We start from the raw sequence: 11,329 nt of genomic DNA, 5'->3' as shown, positions 1-11,329 counted from the left end.
AGAGCGTCGATTCGAGCGGAGGACTGGGAAAAAATAAATAAGTGGACAGAGAAGTTCGCAAACCAATTAACCAGACTATGTTCCTTCTGGTATTATACAAAATATGGTTTTAAATGACCCAAGTGAAATCCCTTGAATATGGAAACGAATAAATAAAGGCTTATTACTTATTAACGCAGTTTCAAAGACAACTAGTACATCCTAAAATAATCGTTACTTGGGCATCTTTACCTTTTCTTATCCTTGTAAAGAAGAAAGGAATATTAGTTGACATGTAAAAATACTTCTTGCAATGCACAGATGCATATATTCAAAGTAAAAGTGTTTCTCAATCAGGTATTCCACATTGACTAATTTCCATTTCAACAAAACAAACAGATAATGTACACTAACAATATCAGTACACACCTCAGCAAGGCCTTCAGGAGAAGGGTGTCGAACATGGCGAAAATACCTAGCACCAAAAACCTCCGAACCAGGGCGTTCCGACAAGAAGTCGGATTCAGTATCAAAAAATGGGGTAGGCTCAGGGATGACGGCTCGCCTTGCTAAATAAGAACGCTGCCAACAAGAATAAGCAAAGCAAATAATCAATAACAAAGCCAAAATGAAAACAAACTAATACGGAGGAATGGACTTACAGGAAAAAGAAACCTAAAAGGAAAACCAAAAGACTTGAGCTTATTAGTGAACATAGAACGGAACGGAAATATCCTCCACTCATCACAAAGCTAATTATGTTATCCCTAACAAATAAATACCTGTTAAATAAATACCTGTTAAATAAATAAATAACCAAATAAAATAAACCATGAGCCGACGAGTTCAATTCCCGTTGGCTACTATGAAATTAATACGTGCACGCATTAGACCCCCAAAAGTAAATAATAAATATGATCACTGAAAGGTACATGAAAGAAAAAACTAACAAACCCAAAATGAGAATATCTCATTAATCAAAACACAACAACATAGTCCAAAATCAACAATTATGAATGGACATAATTGGAAAATTGTTACTCACAAAGAAGAAGCAAGTAAGCAACATAGTCAAAACAACAAAACCAAATTCAAAATACGTAAATAAGAATTAATTTTCAAAGCGTGTAATATAACTGAAAAAAGGGCCTTTCAAGCATAGCTTAGCGAAAATTTGAGACCTAATTTCAAAAATAAACGCAACGTGAAAAATACCTCTCTGTGGCCACTAGTCATCTTCTCTCCATCAATCTTCCCACGGGACCCACCAGCAGCATTCCTCCTGGTGGCGACAACGCAGTCAACGGAGGCCGCCGCATCGGCCGAGAACCCGATGCCGGGCCCACACCAGACATCCTGAAAATCCACGCAATTCTGCTGCCCACCACCATCAAGGAGGGCATTTCTGTCCTTTCCCCCCTCCTTACTCTTGTTCTTCTTATTACTATTCTTCTGCTTCTTCTTCCTCACCTTCTTCCCTTCCCAATCCGCCGACGTCCGGATCACCGCCGGCACAGAGACTTGCTGTGAGGATCCCGCACTGCATCCCATCCCCCTGAAACTCGCCGAAGAAAAGTTGTTTTTCTTCTTCACGCTGTTCATGGCCATGGCGGTTTCATTGCCGTTGCTGTTGGAAAAAGTTGAGAGAAGGAGAGACGAAATGGTAGATTTGCCGCGAGTGGATTGGATTATGGAAGGGATTTGTTGTGTCTGAGATGGGTTTGGATCGGTTTCAGAGATAAGCTCCGCAAATTGGCTTCTGGGTCTTCTCAATTCAATACTTTCTGTAAGAACAGGCATGGTTTTTGGTTTTTTTCTTCTTTTTCTGGTTGTGGCTCAGATTTTGCTGAGCCTTGTGACAAAGTTTTGGTTTTTTTTTTCTTTGTTTGCTAGAGAGGAAAAAAAATAAAGGGAGCTTGAGGGATAGAGGGAAGATGATGTGGGAAAGAAAGTGGATTTGAGTTGAATTAATGGCAGAGAAAAGAATATTTAGAATTGGATTTTGGTTTTTTACTTTTTGGATTTAGGTTCATTTATTAAAATTTGAGTGTTTTTTTTTTCTTTAAATTTAATTGTGGGTAGTTTTCTCTTTTTGTGGGTTTGTTAGGTGGGCTCTGCTTTGTCTTCTTGTTGGGTAATTGTGGTAATTGTGGTTATAATAATCAACAAGCACCAGTCTGAAAGAGAAAGCAGGAGAGAGAAAGAGAAAGAAGGTATGGAAATCTGTGAATTTTCAACTTTTGCTTTCACTTTTGCTTTTTTTTAACCAAATTAATATGCTTTTCTCATTAAACCAAGAGAAAAAAAAAAAGAATAATAAACAACCATCTTTAATCAATCCCTCTTTACTGAGGAGAAAAAAATAAAAAAATAAAAAATAAAGAGAGAGAAAATGAAATCCCTTCTATCTTTTTCTGTAGCTCTGTCTCTATGTATTTGGGTTTAGGTTAAAGTAGACCATCTCCCTCTTTAGGTATATGAGTATGGGGCAGCAAATGGAGTCTACAAAAAGTCAGATTTGAGGAGTTAGTGTGGACAGCATTTTAAAGGGTCCCACTTTGAAATCACAAGGTCAAAATTCACCAGTGTATTGGGATTTTCTTTTTTTTTTATTTTAATTTTAATTTTAATTTTAATTTTAAAACCTTCTCTCAATAGACCTCTTAAAAAATCTGCAACAGTACAGTTATAAATTTTTGATATCAATCTGTAGAAAATTAATTATTAAAAAATTAATTTAATGATTAAAACTGAGAATTTTAGTTGTTTTTCTTAAGGGGTCTCACAATAAAAAAATGTCCACTTTTAATTTTAAAAATCAAGTTTTTACAACTAATGATATCTTGGCATTCACTACAGAATTTTTGGGCAAATAGAAGCAATCATGTGAGATGGTCTAATTTTGACTCAAGCAATCAAACGATGTCTTGTGCTTCAAGCATCCATTTGTGGGGTCCAATAAATTCATGCTTCTTCAGTCAATTCCAATTTTTTGCATTGAAAAGGAGAGAAAAATGTGTTCACGATCACTTTTAATTCGACTACAAGTTGTACAGCAATTTTTTAATGCCGTGGTATCACTCTTTTGGGAGTTATTGTTGTCACCACTAATTATATTATTTAAGTGTAATAGCTATAAAAAAGTGTAAAAAAATATATGAGATTTTAGACCTTTTTTTCCCCTCTCACTGGTAAACTTGTATTTTCCTCCATAATAAAGGTGAAAGAGAGTTGTCCACAACCTACTCAATAAAATCGCATGACGTTAATGTGTTTGATTGGTAGATTCGTGTCATGATCGGATCATGATTCGTGACTTACTACAATATTTTTTCTCACAAAAAACACACATAAATCAAGAATAATTTTGAATCATGATTCTGAATTCATAAACTACATAAATCTATAATAAGGTTATTTAGAAGCAAATCAAAACAATGATGTGTCCAATAACAATTGTCCTAAACATACTTTGGAGGTGAGGTATAAAAAAAATTATTTTCCATACTATTATTATTCTGCATCTCTAAACTCTATCAGATTTATTATTTTTATTTTTTATAATATTTCAATCTAACATTTTAGAATACGGTATATTAGTATGGATAATAGTTTAAACAATTTGGAAAAAAATAGGGTTTTTCCTTATAAAAAAGTAAAAATCAAACTCAAATGCATAGAACCTCTCGAGATCTAGATATGGTATGAAACAGGTTTTGTTTTATCGTCTTTATTTCAAACTCAACCCCCTTTTTCGTTTGCTTTGCTTTTACCTTCATTTCATTGTTTGGTAATGTATTTGAGTCATAAAAATGATAACTAAACAGGACTTGATATAGAAATTACAACAACACGACACAAGTAGACGTACTAACAAAATACTACCCTCAAATGTGTTGCTTTAAATTAAAACAAAAAATTAACATTTTCTCATTTTTTTCTATAATTTTGGTATTTGCAAAATAAAAAGAATTAATTAATCAAAATATGCTTACAATGTGATGAATTGCATAAAATCGAACTCAAAACTTATGTTGCCTAAAAAAAGCACACGACTTTATGAATACATTAATTGCACTCATAAAATACAAGAAACATATTATTGTGTTTATGTGACTAACATTTAAAAATTTGTTATGCTAGAGTATTTTTTGCATATCCTAGAATAGTGTACACCAATATTTATCAAAGTTTACAAATTGTTAAAAATTGTGAGCCTTTGGAGAAGAGGACATATTGGATTTGAAAGTGCATAAATGTTTAATGAAATGTTTGTTGATTAATAAAGGCCTCGTTCATTTCATTAATTTGAGTTTTTAATTTCAGTTTTGTTATAGTTAAAAGCTCTCGTAAAAAGTCACATCTAACTTTTTTGCTACAGTGAAAAACTCTCACATAAAATCACATCTCAACTTGAATTGAAAACTCGAATTCGCGAACTGAACGAGGCCAAAATGTTCTCTGTAAGCTTCATGGTTTGTTGATTAATGAAATGTATTTTGAGGATGAAATCAATCTAGTACTTGTATTATAGCAAAACAATGAGTTAAATACTCTATGTTTTTCATAATATTAAAATGATAGGTCAACGTTTTAGAAAGTGGGGTTCTCAAATGTGAGATTAAATGGGGAGTGGGAGGTTTCTCGAATAACTTCAGAGAAACTCTTATTTTGTTTTTTTAAGTTTTTAATTGTTTTAAATATTTTCAGACTTTTTTTTTATAAATTATTGGTTTCTATTTAATTAATGAATAAGGTATAAGTGTCATTTTATCTTCTAAAAATTAGCTCCAAAGTATAAAAAAATGTTTTCTAAAATATTGATGTATCATTTTAATATTATAAAAAATATAAGATATTAAGTCAATATTTTATTATAATAAAAGGCACCAAATTAATTTTATTGCTGTTTTTTGCAATCAAAAAGATGGAAAAAAAAAAAAACAAAAAAACAAAAAAGAAAGGTGCAGAAAGAAACAAACAAAAGGAAGATGACAAATATGAAAAGTTTCCTCTGCAATTTCATTTTTGACTAACTAGTACTTCGAAATCAACGATCTAATCAGTAATCACTGCTTTTATGCATGTGCGTGTTTTGAAAAACGGATTCCAATTTCAGCAAGTTCCTAACATTTTCAATCAATCATGCGTATATTTGATTATAAACTTGTCAATTTATTTGTGGACATTGCAAGAAAACCAAATTGTACGTAGTCGAAGGACCTTGCAGCAAATTCAACGATATATAGTTAAAATCCCTAGAAAATAATATTATATTCTTGGGATTAAGAAAAAAAAATAGTATTAGGGGTTATTTACTTAATTATTGATAAATAAATATTTATTAATTTAACAAGAGTTGTATGCTTTTACTACTTGTACATAAATTATCTTTTTAAACCAAGATACATATATGAATTCTAAATTTAAAAGAAAAGCAATAATTGTGGTCAAAAGTTTATATGTGCATACAAAAGATCACAAAAATTAACATATATATGAATAAATAAAAAAGTTAATATGTGCTATTTTATTGTATGTTCACCACATTTTATAACCAATTTATGTGGAAAAAAAAATCTTTTTACTATTTGTAATTAAAAATATTTACGCAGTAAACTGCTATTTACTTCAAATAATTTTAAAATATGTTATTTACTTAATTTAATTTCATAAATCTGCTATTTACTACATTATTCTTTAAAAAATGAATTATCAACTTACGAATTTTACAAGGTTGTTACTTTATTGCACTGGTAATGTAACAATTTTATTAATTTCGATCATACCTTCTTGTGTCACTAGTACAAATCATGTGTTTAACCATGGTTTGAAGCGACATCTAATTAGGAATCGTTAAATATTAACAACGTTTGATGATGGTTTTTAACTGTTGTTAATTACAACTTAAGACGACGGTTATATGCTGACTGAAAATGATGATGATGCGTCATGGATAGACATATCTGTCTATGAGGCATGAGCCGTGTCAATGATATTATCTATTTCTTAAGAAAGGTTAGTAGACTTTGGTAAGATAGTGATCCATATTATATTATAACATCCAAATCATGAAACGTCTATTAAATTTCCTATGTTCTTGCAATGTGGCAAGTTTCACAGGCTCAAATTGTAACAATAAAAGCTCGTTTAGTTTAAACGTTTAAATGGGTGATTCTTAATTTTAACACGTGAAATTTAAATTTTTTATGAGATAAAAACACTATAATAAAATTAAAATTATGGGTTAAAATGTATAAAATAAACGAGTCCTAATACTTGAAACCTCGGACTAATTAAACTGCTCATGACCATGAATTTAAAATGGGAATCTTTTTAACGAACTTATGTGCCAACATTTTCAGGCATCTCTTGGTATTGCTAGACGGTTCAAATGATCTGGACTGTGAAAGTATCCGTCACTGATTAACATATTTCACTTTATTACTATAATGACAAGGAGAATCTAGATAGCTTAGATGGTACTTTTAGCTTGGTCAAAGTAAAGAATATTGAGTGCATTTGAAATTAGTTTTGTTTTTAATAAAAAATAAAAATGAGATTGTTCTAAAAATTATTTTAGAATTAATTCTGAATTATGTTTGGTTAGTTTTTTAAGAGATTATTTTGAGTATAATAAAAAAGTAAAATCGTGTTTATAAATTAATATATTATAATATTATTGACAAGTACTAAAAAATAAAAACAGAAAAATAAAAATAACTTTCAACTGTTTTCTATTACACAAGGTATTAAAAAATAATTTTGTTATAACATAAAATACCAATATAAAATTTTTCCTAAATAAATTGCTTCACGATGTCAGGAGCAGAAAACCACAATGGACCCGTAGTTAGATAAATATCATATAACTTACCAACAACTTTGTTGCCCTCCCTGAAATATAAGAAACTTATAAAATTCATGTTTTAAAGCCTGCTAAGAGTTAAAGATCTACTGCGATCTAAGCATCCAAGGCACAATGAAATTTTGATTGGAAAGTGCTTCCACAACGTAAGTAGAAATCAATTTCAAACATTAAGTGGACGTTTGGTTCATAAATTTAGAATTATGATTTAAAATTATTCTCGTTTTACGTGTATTTTTTTATGAGAGAAAAATACTGTATAAAACTATAAATTATTATTTAAAAGTAAAAATGAATATAGAAAATAAATGTTCCCAATTATTCCGATTGTACTTACCAACATACTCAACGGCCTTAATAACAGGCATTAGTTTGCTTCTGAAAACTCTACCACAACCCGCAATATTATATTTGATCAACCAATTCTTGGGCGGAAAAGGCCAAGAAACGGAATAACCGAAGGAGTTTTAACTTTAAAATATACCTAAATTTGGTCTGATAGATAAAAACCGTGTCAATTGGTCGAATATTCTGCCGCAAAAATTATACTTTTTGTGAATCCCAACACGTAGTGACATTTTCGTAGAAAAGCCAAGCATTATTATTATTATTATTATTATTTAGATTTTAACGCAGGGTTTGAATAATAATCATCTTGATAGAAGACACTGTATGTAAGTCTCATTTATTTTGCTGATTTAAATTTAAAATTTGAGTTTTTTTATAGTAAAACTCTCATAAATAATCACATCTAACTTTTTTGCTACAGTAAAAAGCTCTCACATAAAGTCACATCTCAACTCGAATTCTAAACTCGAATCAGCGAAGTGAACGGGGCTAACTTAACACACTTTAAAAACTTAATTTGACCTAAAAGATTAACTTATTGAGTTTTGAGTCCTATGTATATAAACTATTTCACATTCTCATCCACTTTTCGTGTGGGATAACACAGACATAAACTTTTTTAAATAATCTCTCCCTCATGTGTGTGTTGATCGAGCTCTCCCTCAAACTAAAGTTTCTAGTAGCCGGTACATCCAAGCATCACACTCCGAATGGGAGCCAACTTGAGCATGAGAAAAAGAGCCGAAACCTTGTGAGTCTACCAAATACTTCACCATCCGCAATTGCAACAACACCAACTGCGGGAATACTAACTCTCCACGGGAGGCAACATGAGAACTGTAACTGAGTGTGATCGCTTGACTTATACGAACCATCAGCTCAGATATCACTTGTTGGGGAGGCACCAAATGCAAAACTGGCTCAACACATTTCAGGAGCCCAACTTAACTTAAAAGGTTAACTTATATGGTTGTCTTGGGTCATTCTATGTACATAAACAACTTCACATTCTCATTCACTTTTTATATGGGATAACACACATACACTTTTCCCAACACATTCCTACCGTAGAAGGGACATTTTGGGTCCGCTTGAAAGGTATACTCAAACCATGATTATTGATTTTAACGTTTGAAATTTAAAATTTTTATGAGAGAAAAATACTGTAACAAAATTAATCATTTGAGGTTGAGTATATAAAACAAACGGATCTTTTGTTTTTGATGAAAAGCCGAAAGAAGAATTTTATCAATCTTGGAATCATTTGGAAATATCAAAAGAATATTCCAGAATGTATTCTCAGTTTTTTGGTTGGTATTCACGAGCAACATATTTTATGCTTTCTATTTTAGAAGGGAAAAAAAACATAATATGCTAGTGGTTGTGGAAAGCGCAAGATTCTAATGTGGATCCAAATAGACAAATATCTTTTTTTTTTTTCCTGAATAAAATAGACAAATAGTTTAAAACACTATTAAGATATTGTTTAGAATTTTGTGCTAATGGTCACCATCTAGCGCAATTTGAGGGATGAAAGGCTTTTTTAATTCATAACTTTAACGTTTTGGGCTAAAATTTGAGCTTTTAACTCCATCTGCAATTTGTTTCCTGCTGGAAAAAAATATAAAAAAAAATAAAGAATATCCAAAAAACTAAAAAGAATAGGAGAAGCTCTCCTCCTAAGGAAAAAAAAAAAAATAGAAAACTCAAACGAATTGGTGCACTGACACTTTTTCTTTATGTAAAAGCTTTGACCTTTTGTCTAGCTTAAATTGATTTTAAAAGATTTCACATAACAATATGTTTTTTTTATTATAGTTGAAACATATCCAAGGAAAGAAGGAATTAAAGGGAAGAAAAAAATGATAGATAAATAAGGGAAGAGTAAAAAATAAGAAAGAAAAGTCAGAAGTAGTAAGCTGTTTTATGTAGAAAAGCACCAATCGGCTTCCTTAATTTCGATCAACACATACAATTGTTATATATATATATATATATATATATATTGTATATGGTATTAGTTTGTTTAGTCTGGCTGTTATACAGTACAACAGATGTAATTTACATATATATGCACCTATAATTTTTTAGTATAATATGAAACAAATTTATTGTAACATGACGATAGACTGCATTTTATCAAATGATGTTATGATAAAATGTGACATTTGCCGACCTGATGTGATCGCAAACTAGAGATATATATATGTGTGTATATTATATAGTATAAGTTTAAAAGTACATGTACTGTATCAATTACAGTACATTTCAAACAAAACGTTCGTTCTGGTTAAAACAAGCATTTTGGTTCAACTTTTTTTTTTTTTTGGCTTCCCACCGTCTCTTTTTGGGGAGATTTTCTGGTACAGTTAGTATGTAAGTTTTTTTTAACTGTTGAATCTACGTACAGTTTAACTTTTACGTAATTTTATTCAGATTCGACGGACAGAAAACATAACTTACCGGTATGTTGACGTACCGAAAAAGACCTCCTTTTTTACTTATACTTTTCTTTATAAAATTTTTTTATATTTTTTGTTCTTATCCTTCTTCTTTTTAACTTTTTTTTTCTTTCACCCCAATCAGTGTTTCTTTCAAATTTAATCATATTTAAATATTATTTTTGGGTAGTGCTCTAAGGTATCATTATACTAAAAGTTATTCTCACAATTTTTTTTTGCTTTTTGTCCCACTAAAATAAATTTCTACAGATATGCCCCTACTTAGTTATTTTTTGCAGTTTTCTCAACCACTATTCTTTCACAAATATTTTTTTTTTCTAATTTTCTCATCTTGCATTATTTTCCTCTAATGTGTCCCTACTTAACTTTTTTTAGTCCTTTAAAATCTTGATATATTAAAATGATTCTCAAAATACTTTTTTTGTTGTTAATTAAAATAAATGTTTTCGAATATATCCCCACTAAAAAAGTTTTAAGAAAATGCATCATATAGCATATTTCATATCTATGTTTAAAGTGAATATCATTTTTTTTAAATGATAGTAAATTATAGCATATTGTTAGTTTTCATTTTAAAATACATTAGTCTTTTCCAAATCTACCATTTCAATTAGGGTTACATTGGGCTGCTTGGTAATGTTTTTAAAATGATTTTGTTTTCGGTATTAAAATGAAAAATGAGATGGTTTTTTTGTGTGCTTAAAACTCCTGCACGGTTTAGTTATATTTTTTACTCTTTCTTTTTAAATTCTTTTCCTTCTTTTCTTTTGCCTATTTTCATTTTTTTTTTGTTTTTCTTATTATATTCTTTCACAGTTTATTTTTTTACAATATCTTTTTTGAAATACTTTCTTTTCCTCACTTTCTTATAGTGGTGCAAGTTCGGGCGGCGGGCAGGTGCCATTCGCTGCTCGTCCAAGGTATTTTGTCGGGCATGGGCTCGAGCAGCCCGAAAAAATTCATTCCCTGGCTGCCCCACCGCCGTGGAGAAGTCATCCCCTGCCGTCCGCCGGATTTTTTTTTGAATTTTCCGGCGTAACCCGAATGTGCCCGAATTTTTTTGACCGTTAGCCCGAATTTTGCCCATTGCCCGAAAATGCCCGAATTTTTTTAACCGTTAGCCCTAAATCTGAACCCAACGAATCTTTTTGCCCGAACCCGACCACCGCCCGATTTTTGCCCAAAAATTCAAACCCCAACGGCTATATTTTTTACCATTGCCCGACCTGCCCGAATCCTGCCCGACCCGACCCGAGTGCCCGAAAATTTTACTAGCTGTTGGACTCAAATTTTTACGGGAAATTTTTTTTTTCAAGTCAAAAATTTTCCTATAAATACCCCCTCCCCCAACCATTTTCCTCACCCAAAAACTCTCATTCTCTCTCAATCTCTCTTAATCTCTCTCAATCTCTCTTAATCTCTCTCAAATCTCTCTCAAATCTCTCTTAATCTCGCTTAAATCTCTCTCGATCTCTCTTAATCTCTCTCAAAGCGCTCTCAATCTCTCTTATTTTTCATAATGGCTTCTTCTGGTTATGGTGGTGATATTCCCATTGATGTCCAATTCAACATCGAAGAAGGGTAATTTTCTAATGTTTTTCAAACGCAGGAATCACAAACTACGGAAAAAGTTGCTGAGGAATTTACAAATCTGACCCCTGGTGGACGTACT

The 11,329-nt window shown here is 31.2% G+C and overlaps 1 protein-coding gene across 1 annotated transcript in view; it reads right to left on the bottom strand.

The window, feature by feature from the left end:
• LOC21396446 overlaps window positions 1–1,998 on the bottom strand; it is a 3,453-nt gene extending 1,455 nt beyond the window's left edge. Inside the window, exons 1-2 of the mRNA XM_010111789.2 lie at window positions 1,195–1,998; window positions 409–561 (exon numbers count right to left, since the gene is read on the bottom strand). Of these exons, the coding sequence (XP_010110091.1) occupies window positions 409–561; window positions 1,195–1,779 (738 nt within the window). The 5' untranslated portion in view covers window positions 1,780–1,998. The remainder of the gene's footprint in view (window positions 1–408; window positions 562–1,194) is intronic.
• Between the last annotated feature and the right edge of the window lie 9,331 nt (window positions 1,999–11,329).

The sequence above is a fragment of the Morus notabilis genome, unplaced genomic scaffold (assembly GCF_000414095.1).
Source record: "Morus notabilis unplaced genomic scaffold, ASM41409v2 Scaffold951, whole genome shotgun sequence".
NCBI classification, from domain to species: domain Eukaryota; kingdom Viridiplantae; phylum Streptophyta; class Magnoliopsida; order Rosales; family Moraceae; genus Morus; species Morus notabilis.
The sequence above is the reverse complement of the archived record's forward strand: the minus strand, read 5'-3'. Positions and strand labels throughout refer to the sequence as shown.